At 47.4% G+C, this 18,214-nt stretch overlaps 1 protein-coding gene across 1 annotated transcript; it reads right to left on the bottom strand.

Moving 5' to 3' along the window:
* Window positions 1–14,865: 14,865 nt before the first annotated feature.
* LOC125506299 (protein NRT1/ PTR FAMILY 5.6-like) lies at window positions 14,866–17,034 on the bottom strand. Its single transcript, XM_048671149.1, has 2 exons — window positions 16,791–17,034; window positions 14,866–16,688 (listed from the first exon to the last, which is right to left on the bottom strand). The coding sequence occupies exons 1-2, from the start codon at window positions 16,945–16,947 to the stop codon at window positions 15,064–15,066; spliced, it is 1,782 nt and encodes a 593-aa protein (XP_048527106.1). The 5' UTR covers window positions 16,948–17,034; the 3' UTR covers window positions 14,866–15,063.
* Window positions 17,035–18,214: the final 1,180 nt, after the last annotated feature.

Genomic DNA, 18,214 nt, shown 5'->3' with positions numbered 1-18,214 from the left:
ATCATTTCCATTTGAGTTCATCTTGATGCCCGAAATGCTGTCAGAAAAGTGCTATTTGAGATAATTGTCACATCTGCTGCTCCAAATAGTTATTTGTCATTTTTGCCATGATTATTGTGTGCATGATATGCCCCTGAGCTCTACATGTGTTTTGTTATATGCTTTACCATTTTTCCAGAGGTGCTATCCATGTATTTTTGTGATGTGTGTGGTGACTAGCACAAGCTTGCAAAGTGGTGCATTCGTTAATGCTGATTTCAGGGACTTAGCAATTCCACTAAGTCCTTGGACTGTTTTTATCAATATGTCATATGTTCATGTTGTTTTCTAGTGATCCGTGCCTCTTTTGAGGATGATCAGTAAGGATGTTTTGTTAATCTTGTAGTGCTCTATCCATCCATGTCTTTGTTTGCAATTATGGAGCACCCTAGCTTGAGTCAATCGAGCTCTACTTTTGCTATTTCGTGAATCTGGGCAGATTGTCTACTTGTTAGCGATTTTGCCGAGGATGTTGTAGTTGATCCGTGCATGCTATGTTGTTTTTCTTGCCATGTCTAGCTTGTATAATGTGTATTCTTGATGGGTGTATGCTTAGATTGTCATGCCTTACTATATAGTGAGTGCATCGAGCTCGTAAACATGCCTACTTGATATCTGATTTGCATGCTCCAGTTTTTCACTAAGTCTGTGATCTGATTATGTTTTTGCCATGTTCACATGCTTGCATTTGTATTTTATGATCCCTTTTGGCTCAAGGTCACTAAGGGACTTTTGTTAAGCTCATTGAGTAGCTCCATGCCATGTCTTTCTTTGCCATGTTAAGTTCTTGTAGCATCTAGTTTGCATGCTCCAAAGTGTGCTACCTAATCTGAAATTCCAGACAAGTGTTAATTTCACTAAGTCTGAAACCTGTTTACCAATTGCACTTTTGCCATGCTTGTTTGGACCTTTTAATGGATGAATTGGCTGTAGCTCAGCGTTCATCTTTTGTTAAGCTTCACGAGTGGATCCCTGCCATGTATTTTGTTGCCATGTTTGGGTGCTGTAGCATGTTTAACTTGTTGCATCTAGATGGCTACTTGCTGTATATCACAGACCGGTGCCATATTTGATTTGCTTGCCATTTCCAAACCGTGTCTCCGATTCCGGTGTTCTTTATATCGATTTCAACCGAAATCACCTCACCTTTCCAGTGGCACACTTGGATTTCCAAGTTGAGGCCAGGTTCATTTATTCCTTGTCAAATCTTGCATATGCATCACATATCGCATCCCACATAGCATACCATGTTTGCATCATGTTGTTTGAGTTTGCACGTGGTTGATTGTGTCCTTTTTGCTTGTTTGTCTTGTTTGGGTAGAGCCGGGAGACGAGTTCGCTAACGAGGAGCCCGTTGAGTTTGCTTTCGAGGATCCAGTCAACTCTGACAACTTTGCAGGCAAGATGATCATACCCTCGAAATCACTTATATCTTTGCTTTGCTAGATGCTCGCTCTTTTGCTATGCCTATGCTACGATGCCTACCACTTGCTTATCATGCCTCCCAAATTGCCTTGTCAAACCTCTAACCCACCAGGTCCTAGCAAACCGTTGATTGGCTATGTTACCGCTTTGCTCAGCCCCTCTTATAGCGTTGCTAGTTGCAGGTGAAGATTGGAGATTGTTCCTCGTTGGAACATTAGTTACTTGTTGGGATATCACTATATTATCTTGTTATCTTAATGCATCTATATACTTGGTAAAGGGTGGAAGGCTCGGCCTTTTAGCCTAGTGTTTTGTTCCACTATTGCCGCCCTAGTTTCCTTCATATCAGTGTTATGTTCCCGGATTTTGCGTTCCTTACGCGGTTGGGTGATAATGGGAACCCCTTGATACTTCGCCTTGAATAAAACTCTTCCAGCAATGCCCAACCTTGGTTTTACCATTTGCCACCTAGCCTCTTTTTCCCTTGGGTTTCCGGAGCCCGAGGGTCATCTTATTTAAACCCCCCCGGGCCAGTGCTCCTCTGAGTGTTGGTCCAACCTCTCAGCTGCCGGTGGCCACCAGGGGCAACTCTGGGCTGGCCTACCCGTACCTTAGACAATCTGAGTGTGCCCTGAGAATGAGATATGTGCAGCTCCTATCGGGATTTGTCGGCACATTCGGGCGGTGTTGCTGCATTTGTTTTAACTTGTCGAAATGTCTTGTAGAACCGGGATACCGAGTCTGATCGGAATGTCTCGGGAGAAGGTTTATCCTTCATTGACCGTGAGAGCTTGTCATGGGCTAAGTTGGGACCCCCTGCAGGGATTTGAACTTTCGAAAGCTGTGCCCGCGGTTATGGGCAGATGGGAATTTGTTAATGTCTGGTTGTAGATAACTTGAACCTTAATTTAATTAAAATGAATCAACTGTGTGTGTTACCGTGATGGTCTCTTCTTGGCGGAGTCCGGGAAGTGAACACGGTGTTGGAGTAATGCTTGCCGCAGGTTGTTCTCTAGTTATTCGTTCGCGCTTTGCCTTCTCTTCTCGCTCTCTTTTGTGAACAGGTTAGCCACCATATATGCTAGTCACTTGCTGCAGCTCCACATAATTACCTTGCCTTACCTATAAGCTTAAATAGTATTGATCGCGAGGGTGCGAGATTGCTGAGTCCCTGTGGCTCACAGATTACTTCCAAACCAGATGCAGGGCCAGACGACTCCGTTCCAGATGATGCGCTTGAGCTCAAGTGGGAGTTCGACGAGGACTCACGCCGTTACTATGTGTCTTTCCCTGATGATCAGTAGTGGTGCCCAGTTGGGGCGATCGGGACCATGTCGCATGTTGGGTTGATCTTTTATTTTGGCACCATAGTCGGTCCATGAGTGATTGGATGATGTAATGCTATTTATGTACTTTGTTGACGTGGCGAGTGTAAGCCAACTATGTACCTTCCCCTTTTATTATCTATTTACATGGGATGTTGTGAAGATTGCCTTACTTGCGACATTGCTTTCAATGTGTTTATGCCTCTAAGTCGTGCTTCGACACGTAGGAGATATAGCCGCATCGAGGGCGTTACAAGTTGGTAATCAGACCCTTCCCCGACCTTAGGAGCCCCCACTGCTTGATCATTTTTAGCAGCCGTTGTTGAGTCTAGAAAAATGTTTTGAGTCATTTAGGAATTATATATCGGAGAGTTTAGGAATTCTTTTTACTCCCCAGTCCCTTCATCGCTCTGGTAAGGCATCCTGACGTAGAGTTTTGACTCTTCTCTTCTCAAATTTCACTAAAAAAAATTAGGATCACGCGGGTATCTTGGAATCGTTCCGATGGTTTTGTGACGAGAACATTGTTCTTGGTGCCTCCTGTCATTCAGGGGTTGTGGCAGTGTCCCGGGGAGTTGAGCTCCGAGGTGTTGTCGTCACAATTTTATCGTTGCAGTTCTGGAATACCTGAGTTTAGTTCGCCGACATCGAAAATCTCTTTTATGCAGTTGTTGGTGAGATAACCTCGACTCCACCCAGTACTAGGGCGGGAGTTCGGGAGTATTGCCATAACTTGTATAACGGATGCTTTTCGAAGGTTGAGGTAGATGGTTTACGAAGTTTTTCTCGGTTATGTGTTGAAGGATGGATACAGCAGGATGTAGGATTTGCTAGATTTGGGTGAGATATTATGCTTCCCCTGTATCCCCAACACCTGATTGCATAACCGGAAAGGTTTGGGAGTTTCATAGGTGGGAATTCTTGTAGCTCTAGTTCTTCTTCCACGGATATTTGGTTTGAGATTGGGATTTCTTACCAAGTATTCGTTCTTGTTCCGTACCTTGTCGATTTATTCCTCTACCTAAATTCTAAGTGGCTTCTCAATTTATGGATATGTTACCATTTCAAGTGGAATGCATTCGTTCTTATGTTCGGATGTGAAGACTATCTGTTGCAAATTATACCCACTTGATTCAGCTTCAATTTTATCTGTCAATGTGCTAACGGTTGTCACCCTCTTCAGGATGGCTCCCGCTAAGAGCAGCAATCAGAATCAGAATCAGGATCCGCCACCACGTCCTCCTCCTCCGGAGGCATGGCAAGCTGTGATGGCTGCAACCAATGCAAACATGCAGTTGATCATGCAAATTCTTCAAGAGCGCAATCAAGCGAACCAAGGCAACCAAGGCAACAATCAGAATTATTTTGCTACACTCAACCAGTTCCTTGCTAACCAGCCAAAGACCTTCAGCAATTGTGTTCAGGCAACTGATGCTGACGATTGGCTCGTGGACTTATGCAAGCATTTCGAGTGCAGTAACGTCAGGCCTGAGGACTTTGTCAAGTTCGCTTCCTTTCAACTCAAAGACCAAGCTGCAGAATGGTTCCAGCAGTACAAGGATTCCAGAGGTGGCCGTGTGATTACCTGGGATGAATTCCGTCAAGACTTCAAAGCTCATCATATTCCTCAGAGCGTGGTTGAAAGCAAGCGTGAGGAATTCCGCAACCTGAAGCAAGGTTCTTTGTTTGTCTATGACTACAACAAGTTGTTTCAGAAGCTCGCCCGCTTTGCTAAGCAGGACGTCCCTGACGAGAAGAGCATGATATACCAGTTCAGGGGTGGTCTCAGAGAAGAAATCCAACTAGCTCTTGTTCTCTTTGAGCCCTTGAGGTACGATGAGTTCTACAACATGGCATTGAAGCAAGAGGCTGCTCAACTAAGGTGTGATGCTTCCAAGAAGCGAGTCAGAGATGCTACTCCTTCTTCCTCTACTCAAGTGGCCAAGCAGCAGAAGTATTGGCTTCCTCCTCCTCCGTTCCGGCAGCCGTATCAGAAGAGCAAAGGTGGCAGTGGATCTTCCCACCCACCCAACCCTGGCTTTCAGAACAAGACTTCATCTCAAGCTCCAAGATCGAGTGCTCTGTATCACCGTCTGCTTTCAGAGGTCACGTGCAACAAGTGCCAACAGAAGGGTCACTATGCCAACAAATGCTTCAATCAGAGGCGTCAACCTCCTCCTCCTCCTGTGAGATCAGCAAGTACAGATGTGGTCAAGCATAACCCCAAGCACGCCAAGGTCAATTTGATGAATGCAGCTCAGGCAGAGGACTCGTCAGATGTCATCATGGGTAACCTCCCTATTAACAATATTCCAGCTAAAGTTCTTTTTGACACTGGTGCATCGCATTGTTTCATCTCGAGACCGTTTGCATCTAAGCATGGGTTGGCCTTGCAAATTTTGCCTAGACCGTTAGCAGTTGTCTCTCCCGGTAGGCGCATGCATGCTAACTCCATTGCTCCGGATGTTACTATCACTTTGGGTGACTACAAATTTCTGTCTTCTCCTTCGGTTCTTGGTGACTCGGATATTGATCTTATTCTTGGAATGGATTGGCTTTCTAAGCACAAGGCGCATCTTGATTGTGCTGCCAGGAAGATTCAATTGACTCATTCGTCTGAGGATGTAATTGTCTTTGCCGCTCGCGATGATACAATCCGTCTGTTTTCTCTCAATGAGAAGGGTGAACTGGATGCCATCTCTCAAATTCCAGTCGTTTGCGAATATCAAGACGTCTTTCCAGAAGAGCTTCCAGGAATGCCTCCGCACCGGCCAGTTGAATTCGTCATCGATCTTGAGCCTGGCACGGAACCAGTGTGCAAGCGTCCTTACAAGCTCGGACCTGAAGAGTTGAAGGAGCTGAAGAAGCAACTCGATATTCAAGAGCGAATGGGTCTCATTCGACCTAGTTCCTCTCCGTGGGGTTGTGGAGTTCTTTTTGTGAAGAACAAGGATGGAACGGACCAACTTTGTGTTGACTACCGTCCATTGAACAAGAAGACTATCAAGAACAAATACCCACTTCCCAACATCAACGAGCTGTTCGAACAACTCAAAGGTGCCCAAGTATTCTCCAAGCTAGATTCGAATCCGTGAGCAAGATATTCCCAAGACGGCTTTCAGGACAAGCTATGGTTCATGTGAATACACTGTCATGTCTTTTGGCCTCGTCAACGCTCCTCCGACTTTCTCTCGCATGATGAACTTCATCTTCAACGCCTACACAAATGACTTTGTTTTGGTCTATCTCGACGAAATTCTGGTCTTTTCGAAGAACAAGGAAGATCATGCCAAGCACTTGCGTTTGGTGCTTGATAAGCTCAGGGAACACCAGTTCTACGCCAAGTTCTCAAAGTGCGAATTTTGAATCGATGAGGTTCTTTATCTTGGGCATATCATCTCTGCCAAGGGCATTGCGGTGAATCCTGAGAAGGTGTCTGCAATTGTGAATTGGGAACCACCTCAGAACGTGAAGCAACTCCGTAGCTTCCTCGGTCTCGCAAGCTACTGTCGAAGGTTCGTTGAGAACTTTTCAAAGATCGCGAAGCCTCTCTCAAATCTTCTCCAGAAGCACGTCAAGTACGTTTGGTCTCCGGAGTGTGACATTGCTTTCAACACTTTGAAAGAGAAATTGATCACTGCTCCAGTTCTGACTCCTCCTGATGAATCCAAACCGTTCGAGGTCTTATGCGATGCCTCTCTCCAAGGTCTTGGTGCAGTGTTGATGCAAGAGAAGAAAGTTGTGGCTTATACCTCTCGCCAGTTGAAGCCCAACGAGAATAACTACCCCACTCATGACCTCGAGTTGGCGGCAGTTGTGCATGCTCTTTTGACTTGGAGACATCTCTTATTGGAAAGAAAAGTGGACATTTTCACTGACCACAAGAGTCTCAAGTACATCTTCACTCAGCCTAATATCAACCTCAGGCAGACTCGATGGGTCGAAATGATTCAAGAGTATAATCCGAGTATCGAGTATACTCCAGGCAAGGCCAATGTGATTGCTGACGCATTGAGCAGGAAGGCTTATTGTAACAGTCTGATTCTCAAGCCTTATCAACCCGAGCTTTGTGAAGCTTTCCGCAAACTCAATCTGCAAGTTGTTCCTCAAGGTTTCCTCGCCAACCTTCAAGTCTCTCCTACCTTGGAAGACCAGATTCGCGAGGCTCAACTTCTTGATGCTATGCTGAAGAAGGTGAAGATTGGGATGGCCAAGAGCCAACCCAAGTACAAGTGCTACTGCCTTGATGACAAGGATACTCTCTTCTTCGAGGATCATATTGTTGTGCCCAAAGGTGATCTTCGTAAGGTTATCATGAACGAGGCTCACAATTCACTCCTCTCCATCCACCCTGGGAGCACGAAGATGTATCAGGACCTCAAGTAGGCTTATTGGTGGACTCGAATGAAGCGCGAGATTGCTCAGTTCGTAAATGAGTGTGATGTCTGCAGAAGAGTGAAGGCAGAACACCAAAGGCCAGCTGGTCTCCTCCAACCTCTTACCATTCCAGAATGGAAGTTTGACCACATTGAGATGGACTTCATGACTGGGTTTCCAAAGTCCAAGCGTGGCAATGATGCTATATTCGTTGTCATCGACAAACTCACTAAAGTGGCTCACTTTCTGCCTATCAAAGAGTCAATCACTATAGCTCAATTGGCGGAGCTCTATACCTCTTGAATTGTCTCGCTGCACGGTATTCCACAGGTGATCTCTTCAGACCGTGGCAGCATCTTTACCTCCAAGTTTTGGGATTCTTTTCAGAAGGCCATGGGCACCAACAGAAAAATAAGGTGAACAGATAAAAAACGTTATGGGGATGCTTGCAGGGTTGTCCGTATTGTGCTTCCGCCGATGCCCATGGTATCTTGAGTGCGTAGTGATGCGCGCGTGGTGCAAATTTTTCCAGTACATTATGTGGGTGGCGGAAGACAAACTGCTATTCGCGTTCCCGAAGTGATCGAACATCGGAGGAAACTGTTTCTGGCTCCTGGCATTCTGCTGGCGAGCCAATCCGTCGTCTTTATCGCCTGGTGGCCCCCTCCCCTTGTGATCGGCGTTCACCTTGCCTGCCTGCTTGAAGACCCAACAATTTCGATTGGTATGATTAGCTGGCATATCAGGGTGACCGTGAATCTGACAAGGTCGGTCCAATATCCTGTGAAGGGTGGATGGTCCATCCTGGTTTGCCTTTAGTGGCTTCTTCCGTTCACCGGGCTTCGGATTGTGAAATCCGGCGTTCACCGCTGTGTCGCGTATATTACTGCGACTGTTGTGTTCGGTTCGTTGTGGCTTGCCGTTGCCATCTCGGATTTCGGAAGTGCCCGGGCCGCTGGCGTCGTTGCTTTTACGAGCAAGCCAGTTGTCTGCTCCTGCGCAGAAGTGGGTCATTAGAGCGGTAAGGGCTGCCATGGATTTGGGTCCTTCCTGGCCAAGGTGACGCGCTAGCCATTCATCCCGGACGCTATGTCTGAAGGCCGCAAGGGCTTCTGTGTCCGGACAGTTGACAATTTGGTTCTTTTTGACTAAGAACCTGGTCCAGAGCTCCCTGGCTGACTCGCCGGGCTCCTGGACAATGTGACTTAAGTCATCGGCGTATGATGGCCGGACATATGTTCCCTGGAAGTTGTCTCGAAAGGCGTCTTCCAAATCTTCCCAGTTGCCAATGGAATTTTCTGGCAAACTGTTTAGCCAGTACCGAGCTGGCCCTTTAAGTTTGAGAGGTAGGTATTTAATGGCTTGGAGGTCGTCTCCGCGGGCCATGTGAATATGGAGGAGGTAATCCTCGATCCATACCGCGGGATTTGTTGTTCCATCGTATGTTTCGATGTTAATGGGTTTAAACCCGTCTGGAAATTCGTGCTCCATTACTTCGTTAGTGAAGCAGAGAGGGTGTGCTGCTCCTCTATGTTGGGCCACACTATGAAGCACCTCCGGCGGGCTCCATTTACGGTGTTCGGACCGGGCATGGTTGGCTTTATAGCGTCCGAATAGGCGACCATCATCGTCGGTCGGGGTATATCTTCGTGATCTGTACATCGATCTTGTGCGTCCTGTTCTACCCTCCGTGTCTTGGTTGATATCGCGGGTATTCCCCCGAGCTGTTTTGTTTTGACGGCCGGATGGGTTGGTATGGTGCTCTGCTTGGGCTGCTGCTTTGTCTGGACCGAACTGTGGTCGGCCCGCCGCATTGTTTGATGGTGGTATGGGTTCCATCGCCCTACCATCATATTGAGGGAGCCACATATTCTTGGGGTGGCTTTTTACTGGGCTGCTGAGGTCGTATTCCTTGGCGGCCAAGACCTCGGTCCATCTATCATTGAGCAAATCTTGGCTTGCTTGAAGCTGCAGCTGCTTCTTTCTTAGGCTCCTTGAAGTGGCTATAAGCCGGCGTTTAAAGCACTCTTGCTCGAGAGGTTCCTTGGGCATGATAAAATCCTCATTGCCGAGGATCTCCTCTTCCTCGAAGAGTGGGAGATAATTTCTGTCCTCCGAGTCCCCATATGTGGTCTACTCATCAGAGCTGTCTTGCCCGCCTCCCTATTCCTCCTGCCCGGATTCTACCTCAACTGGGTTTTTGTTATCCGGAGTATCGTCTTCTCTGGTGCTGGCAGTGTTTTCTCTTGGGCATTGTGACCTAGGACGCCGGTGTCCGGGCTGTGTACCAGGCGGTTTATTCTCGACCAGATCCTCCTTGTCATCGTCGCGAGCGTCGTAAGGTGTGTCTATCATACACACGTCATACCAGGAAGTGGTCATCCCATGTCGAGCGGGTAGTAAGCTCTAGCCTTGCTCCTCATCATCGTCCACACCGTTGATGTCTTCGGAGCGGGGGTCGGGCGTGTTGGTTAGGTCTTCAACAGTGGCTATGAAGTGGGTGGCGGGTGGGAAACAAAATTCTCCATCGTCCGCCGAAAGTTAGAACCGAACATAGTTCGGCGACGGGTCATCTGGCAGAGATAGGTTTTCTAGCAAGTTTAGTATGTCACCCATGGGCGAGTGTTGGAAGACATCCGCCGCGCCGAACTTGAAGATCGATAAACGATCGAGTTCGGTATACGCGGGCTCGTAGGGTTCGGAGTTCGACATCGGAGGCGAGTCCGAGGTACCGGTGATGCAGATACCGTATGAAGTGGAATCTGCGTGCGGCTCCGGCGTCGCGGAATCGGTAGCCCCTGTGATGGGGTCGAGCTTCCCATCTTCGGGTGACTTGATCTACTTCGGGTTTAGGGCCAGAGTTGCTACAGGAGCTATCTCCTAGATGCGGCCCAATGACAGGTTTAAGCCATGTTCATCAAGGCGATGGGAAGCGGTTGCCGCGTTCTTGAATCTGTCGAAGATCAAATCTCCACGGATGTCTGCGACGTAATTCAAGCTTCCGAATCTGACCTGATGGCCAAGGGCGTAGCTATCGATCTGCTCCATATGGCCAAGCGAGTTGGCCCGCAGTACGAAGCCGCCGAATACAAAGATCTGTCCGGGGAGGAAGGTTCCTCTTTGGACAGCGTCATTATTGACGATTGAAGGGGCCATCGAACCTTTTATCGATGGCAAAGTGGAACTCTCAATGAAAGCACCAATGTCGGTGTCAAAACCGGCGGATCTCGGGTAGGTGGACCCGAACTGTGCGTCTAGGATCGATGGTAACAGGAGACGGGGGACACGATGTTTACCCAGGTTCGGGCCCTCACTATGGAGGTAATACCCTACTTCCTGCTTGATTGATCTTGATGAATATGAGTATTACAAGAGTTGATCTACCACGAGATCATAATGGCTAAACCCTAGAAGTCTAGCCTATATGGGTATGGTAATGAGTATATGTCGTGTCCTTTCCGGACTATCCCCTTCGGTTTATATAGACATCGAGGGGATCTAGGGTTTACACGGAGTCGGTTACATAAGAAGGAATCTTCGGTTGCCAAGCTTGCCTTCCACGCCAAGTAGAGTCCAATCCGGACACGGTGTAGTCTTCGGCCTTCATGTCTTCACAGCCCATCAGTCCGGCCGAAAGGATAACAGGCCGGACGCTCGAGGACCCCTTAGTCCAGGACTCCCTCAATTACTTCCCCATTGCTAGCTCTCCATCCTATTTCCTGCTGACTCGCCAATAGGCCTTGGCTTACGTAATCATCAAGGATTTCCTTGGTAACCAGAGAACGTTCCCAGTTGACGATAGTCATTTTTGGTGGTTTAAAAGCTACGGCCTGGAGATATAATGTGGTGAGTTAATACTACGGTGACAATTTGATTAATGGTTGCATATAATAGTTCAATAGCTACAAACCAACTATGGATATACAATTGATCATGGTTATACCTTCGTGATGAAGGTCGGGTCAGCTGCAACTAAGAAATACCTTAACCATGGAGCATAATTATCAAGTTATGAGCAGCATATTGGCAGGTCAAGTTGCAGAAGCATGTTCGGTACTCTTGGCGAGTCACAAATTCATAATTAAGCCGGTTAGAGGCTAGCGGGTTACTAAGTTATTATCTAAGCTGCCCGAATAACATTGGCAGGGCAGTTATCTATAGATCTGGGATTGATGAAATTTTTCTAAGTATGGGACAAACAAGTTTTACAATTTATGCCTATAATTTTGGATCTACTACAGCTTTGGAAAATGAAGAACAATTCCAAAACCTAAGCTACAGTGGTGGCAAAAGTGGCAAGCCGTTCTTGGATTGAACTAAGTTCTATAGCCAGAAAGTGGATGAACTTGAGAGAACCACGATGAGCAAGCTGATGAACTACATGAACTTCTATGACCTAATGCGGATCTGAAGCGGAAAAGGAGGAATACCTGATGAGGTTAATTAAGAGCGCGGTTGCGCTGCAGTTATCTGGTCCATTCAGGTTGATGCAGCGGCCTTTGTCGGAGTCGCTCGTGAAGAACGGTCGGGGCGGCGGAGCTCTTGTGCGGCAGAGGTCGCGGGGAGGAAGAATAAGTGGAAGCAAAGGGCATAAAAGTGAAAAAAGGGCCCCCTGCCTATTTATAAGTGAAAGAGTAAAACAGTGGAATGGCAGGCGCGGAAATCGATGAGACGTCATGATTATCTTAACACTGGAGGCGCCTTGATTCTCGGACGACCAATTAATGTAAAAGGATTCGTTGTGATGTTATCGGATTTTTCTGCATTTATCTCACATGACATTGCGGCTGGTTATAGCGATTTGTTCAAAGTTAAGCATTGGAAGGAAGACTCGCCAACAACAAGCAGTGAAGATTGACATGAACAAGTTCAAATCAATATGGTGCCTAATGTTGGGAATACAGCCCCACGGTGTGACCCGCTCAGGAGGGGCTGGGTCACACTGTTGGTGACTCAAGAATGAAAGGCTTAGATGGGCCTAAGGAGACGTGGAGACTAGAGGCATCTTAAGAGGCAAGCCTGTTGAAGGCCCAAGACCCGGAGGTGTGAGCCGCCAGATGGTGACTTGCCTAGTAAGGCAAGGCGACTTAGAAACCGAGTTGGTCACGTTGTGTGATCCGACTTGGACTCTTGTAAAGCCCTCGGGCTCGACCTATGTATATAAAGGCAAGACCCTGCAGCGGGTTAACTCAAGAAACAATTGATCGATAGCTAGGTCAAGCGATTATGCTCCCTTGTAATCGATATTCAAGCAATAGTCAACAAAAGCGGGAGTAGTCTTTTACCTCCTTGTGAGGGGCCGAACCTGGGTAAACCCTGTGTCCTTTGTCCCATTCAACCCCTTCAAGCTAACCTACGTTGCGATGGCTCCACACCTAAGTCCTTTCACAAGGGCATCTGTCATGACAAGACCACGACACATGTCATGGATGATTCTCTTACAATTGTAGTACAACCATATTGTTTATTTTTGTTGTTTGCAATGTTATTATGCTCGTAATGTTCGTGTTACAATTTGGTGATGCATGTGATTATATATAATGCATGTTATGTTTGAAAATTTAGTTATTAATATATTAGGATGATGTCCTTCGGTTGCATCATGCATGATTGTGTTGTGATGATGGATATATGAGTTATTGGATTTGATCCTTTAACAAATGAGCTTATATTTTAATTCATATCTTTGTCAAAAAAACTTTTCATACTTTTTTGCATGGCTCTGATGCGTGTCAATGGATTACCTTCCATAGATTTTTGCATGGCGAACCTTATACGGAAATTGCCAAATTTGGTTATTTAATGTGCGTCATCAATTGTCCATTTGTACTATCAAGTAATAAAAAAGCTTCCATACTATTGCTGTGTAAAATATAGTGAGAACTTTTAGCATTGCGTATGTAGGAATTTTTAACTAAGTATATATATAGGTAAATCTTTTTTTGCGGGAAATATATAGGTAAATCTACATGAGTCAATATGAGCAGCATCATTGGACTCGTTCAACGATGCTGCTCATATTGCTCAAAAGTGGCCGTCGCTTTCTAACTTTGTAGACGCAACCAACTGCCTCATTACGCATCCATTGTGATTACAAGATTGGAGGGGAGATAGAGTGCAATACCGTTCAAGTGAATGACATATTTGGACTAGGCTATTATTTGTTGAATGAAGGTGAACAAAATAAGTAGCATTTGGTTCATGTGTCTAATACCTTAGGCAACATATAACTTGAAAAGAATTACACTTGTCTATAGATCAATGATGAAACTTCAGATCTACTTCTCATATTAAATGCACGACAACCTTTTGATGCAAAAGTTTGACGAATAATTTATACTCCTTAACTTATGCATCGAAGGCAGTCGTACATTTTGTGTGTGTTCATAAGGTCCATTATGTTTTCTGAGATCATGATATATCACTCTGTTTTCTTTCGTTGTCTACATTTATTTGAGTTACAATTTTTGGTATGTTTGAATCGTTCATTCAACTTTACATTTATGAACGGGGATACATTTCTATAGCATTGTACCTAGATGATCCCTAGATGATCATGGACTCACTCCATTGGTCGAGACTTTCTACATACTTGTCTTTTGTTCGGATCTTAACCCTGTTTAAGCTAGATAACAAGATTTTTTTTTGAACCAGATACCCATTTTAGTTGCATTGCACAAAAGGATATTGCCACAGGATCTCAGCCAACTTGCTCATATTTAGTCTATGGATGGGAGCATGGTGATGTATGTGAGCCACAACATATGTTTAGTTGCACTGCATCAAATGAAGATCACAACAGGGTTCCACAAAAGAAGGGAGGCCTACGACGAAGACGATGGAGCCTACAGTACTCCCCTTCAGTATGCACCATTCATAAGTTGTTAATGTGTTAAGTTGCAGTTCCTTAAATATTGCATCCTCATAAAAACATGTGTGTATACATACACAATATAAAGCCGCCACCTTCCCCTCGAATTCAAGAAGATGAGGGTCATGTTTCTGTAATAGTGTAGGGCACCGGCCCCATGCCCAACGAGGAATGGGACAGGATGATGGCCGAGATCACAGATAGCGGCGATGAGTAGTTTGTTTCGTTTTTATGTAATCTTTATATTTTGTTTAATGTTCAATAGAGTTTGAATCAAGTTTGATACACTAGTTTGATCAAATTTGCATCGAATTTGTGTTCAGTTTTTAAGGAGTTAAGTTTAGGGGTTTGGTTAGAAACCATACTATTTTAGAAGAGCACAAATACTCCTGTAAAGGATACTCCGCCCGTTTACTCCTCTAAATTTGCAGGGCTCTAAATTTATGGGGAGGGGGGGCAGTTAGATGAGTCAGGGAGGTCATGGGCAGGGAGCGCCTTCTTGCTTATGATCTGGATGGATGTAGGAAAGAATGGTATGAAACGCCGGGAAATACCCTTTGGCTCCCGCATGTATATACACCCTATATGGGGTAGTTTTTAAAAAATAATTAAAGAAAAAGTCAAAATAGTTCAAAATTATTTTTAGATTAAACTTAACTTGCGCACTAGTATATAATTTTTCCCAGAAAAAACCAACGTTGACTTCACAGCGAAAAAGACAATTTATTTGCTATTATAGATCACTATTCACGCTATTTTGACCGAAAATTTGTCTTTTTTGAAAAGAAGTCAGAGAAGAATTTTCTTTTTGTGGAACTTTTCTCACTAGAACAATGAAAGGCCAAGTTCATTTCAAAAATATTTTCAGAAATTTTTGACTTTTTGTTGAATTGCTATTTTTAATTTTATTTTCTATATAAGGTACATATGTGCCCAGGAACCACGTTCATTCCTTCTCTGCTGATGCCTGGCCATCTTCCTCTGGTGGTTAAAATGTTGACGATGTGTTGATGCTTCTTTGTTATGTCATACACCAAAAGCGCTCCCCTGTGCTACGCACTTGTGATTGTACGGACTATTGACGCCGGCAACGTCCTTCTCGACGCCGACCCTGCCGGCCTTCGCGGTCTGCTGCTTGTACGAGTACCGGATGGCGACGAGCACGTAGAAGCCCAGGTTGGCGGCGGAGATGCCGGCCAGCAGCCAGTAGAAGAGGTCCAGCCTGCTCCGGCTCAGGTCCTTGCCGAACCACCCGTCCCGCCGCCCGCCGTGCGAGCTCACGCGGCTCGCCGCCGCGATCAGCTGGCTGCTCAGGAAGCTCCCGGCGCCGATCACGCTCAGGTACAGCCCGATACCCAGGCTGCGCATCGTCTCCGGCATCTGGTCGTAGAAGTACTCCTGCAGGCCCACCAGCGCGAACCCGTCGCCCACGCCCATCAGCGCGAACTGCGGCACCAGCCAGAACACCGACATGGTGACCTTGGAGTCCAGGCGGCGCCGCTCGACGACGGCCGCCACGGCCATGGCCACCACGGCGAACGCCATGCCGATGCCGATGCGCCTGAGGACGCTGATCCCGCGCTCGGCGCCCGTGGCGCGGCGAAGGCACGGCTCGAGCACCTTGTCGAAGAGCGCCACGGTGGCGATCATGGCCACGGCGGCAAGCGCGAAGACGGACGCCGGCGGGAGCACGAAGTGTGGGCCGAGGTGGCGGTCCATGGCCATGCCCTGCTTGATGAAGAAGGTGGACACCTGCGCCGCCGCCATCCCGAACGGGAGCGTGGCCACCCAGATGGGCACCATCGACACCACCAGCTTCGTCTCCTCCACCTGCGTCACCGTCGCCAGACGCCACGCCCCGCGCCAGACCTCGCCACCATGCTCAAAGATTGCCGCCTTGTCGAGACACCGGAGCTGGTCGGTGTGGCAGAGCAGCCTCTTCTTGCCGTCGTCCTCCTCGTACAGCTGGCCGGCGTCGGCTGGCAGCTGAAGGCGCCGCTTCATGACCGCGGCCACGACAACCCGCAGCAACGGCGTGAGGGGGCTGCCCTGCGGCACCCTGTACCGGTACGTCCGCCACCCCGCGAGGTAGACGACGAGGGAGCAACCCATGACGGCGGCGAGGAGCACGGTGGCGGCGCCCCATCCGATCCGCTCCTGGATATAGACGACGACGGTGACCCCGAGCAGGACCCCGGAGCAGAGCGCGCAGTTCCACCAGTTGAAGTAGGACATCTTCTGCAGCCGCTCGCCGGCGTGGCCGTCGTCGAACTGGTCAGCGCCGAAGCTCTCGAGCGCCGGCTTGTGTCCGCCGGTGCCGACGGACACGAGGTAGATCCCGACGAAGAAGAGCGTCTCGTGAACCCGCGGCACGGAGGCGCCGTCCGGTCTGAGGCCCGGCACCAGCTGAGCCACCGCGAGCAGGACGAGGCCGAGGAGGTAGACGGCGGTGGAGAGGAGGACGGTGCGGAAGCGGCCGAGGTAGGCGTCGGCGACGAAGCCGCCGAGGAGGGGCATAAGGGTGGTGACGCTCATCCAGTACTGGGAGTTCACGGCGGCGACCTTCATGTCCTGGTGCAGCACCTTGGTGAGGTAGATCATGAGGCTGGTGGCGATGCCGAAGTAGCTCAGCCGCTCGCTGAACTCGATCACTGCCAAAACCACACAACAAGAAGTCAATAACGTTCACACACTGCCATCAACCAGACGAACAGAGACAGAGACAGAGACAGAGAGATCAGGAGGGAGCTTACGGATGATGAACATGGCGGCCTTCCATGAGCCGGTGGCGGCGCGGAGGGGCGGGCGGCCGCGGTGGTCGACGGAGGAGTCGTCCACCCATTTGTCCCACTCCCCATCTCCGTCGCCGACGCCATGGCCGCCGCCGCTTAAACCCTGCTGCTTCCTCATCACCGAATCAACCTCTCTCCAAAGTCCAAACTAACCAAAAGGACTCACTCCACTGCGCTTTTGGACGTACTAGTAGATTGATCTGTGGTTTTTGGTGTGAGGCTGGGAGGAAAAGAGGCCCAGTTATATAGCCGCGCGGGTGGGGCATGGACCGAGAGAGCGAGGCAGGGCAAGTTGGGGGAAGAAAGGCCACGTCGCTGTGATGTGAAGATACTCCGTGTGTGTTTGTGTGTGCACGCGCGCGAATCGAATCCGCGAAAGGTGGCCTCGTTTTTGTGACTTTTATCAAAGTTGTTGAGGGAATGAATCAGTTTGAGGAATTTGTTGGCGTTTTTTTTTTTCAGAAGTGTGTCACAACTCACACTCACATCACACCTAGAGGCAGTGGCGGAGCTTGATAAGAATCTCGGGGGGCCAAAGCGAAAATATGAACAACCAGGAGGGCAAAGAATTGATTTTTTTCCTAATCTAAGTTATGCATAATAATTTTTCTTCATTATTTTGCCTTGGGCACGGCCCTCAGACTTGCGCTAAGCTCCGCCACAGCCTAGAGGTCTAAATGCAATATATCTAGTGTAGATACAACTTCTTTGATACTATAGCTTGTATATTATCTTCATTAGCCTGTATCTTAGTGTAGATATAACTTCTTTAATGGTTTTCCTACGCATCCGCGTACAACTGTTTTTATAGGATATATGTTTAGGCTTAGTTTGAGAGCATGGTATTTTTAAAACCATGGTAATGTAAAACCCCAATATTCCAGTGTCTGAGCAATGAATATTTCAGTTTCTAAAAACCATTGTTTTTCTAGAAAAGGAAGAAAGAGCTCAAGGCCCCTTTTTAAATAGGGCCAATTCCATCCCCCCCCCCCCCTCTAACTTTGTCCCGAGCTCATCCTCACCCCTAAATAAAAACAGTGTGAAAGGGTGTTTTCATAACGCCATATAACAGAAGAGGGGTATAGTTGAGCACTATTTTTATTTAAGGGTAAAGATGAGGTCGGGACAAAGTTAGGGGGGGATGTAAATGTCCCTTTAAAATACTGCGAAGATACTACTCGTTGGAGATACTACGGTTTATAAGCTATGGTATTTGTTGATGCCAAACACAATAATATTTTTAAGACTATAGTTTCTAACAAAATGATATTCTAAAATTTATTTAAATATACTTAGCTGCCAAACACGGCCTTAAGGCGACTCTAACAGAGTTGTCATATGGGCAGTCGTCATAATGCACATAGAGTGTGCTCCATATGCATTTG

The sequence above is a fragment of the Triticum urartu genome, chromosome 5 (genome assembly GCF_003073215.2).
Source record: "Triticum urartu cultivar G1812 chromosome 5, Tu2.1, whole genome shotgun sequence".
NCBI classification, from domain to species: domain Eukaryota; kingdom Viridiplantae; phylum Streptophyta; class Magnoliopsida; order Poales; family Poaceae; genus Triticum; species Triticum urartu.
Note: the sequence above shows the minus strand (reverse complement) of the source record. Positions and strands in the feature narration are given on the sequence as shown.

Coding starts and splice junctions, on each gene's coding strand:
- LOC125506299 (XM_048671149.1), bottom strand. CDS start 16,947: ATGAGGAAGCAGCAGGGTTTAAGCGGCGGCGGCCATGGCGTCGGCGAC. Junction 16,689..16,790: donor GGCCGCCATGTTCATCATCC/GTAAGCTCCCTC, acceptor TGGTTTTGGCAG/TGATCGAGTTCAGCGAGCGG.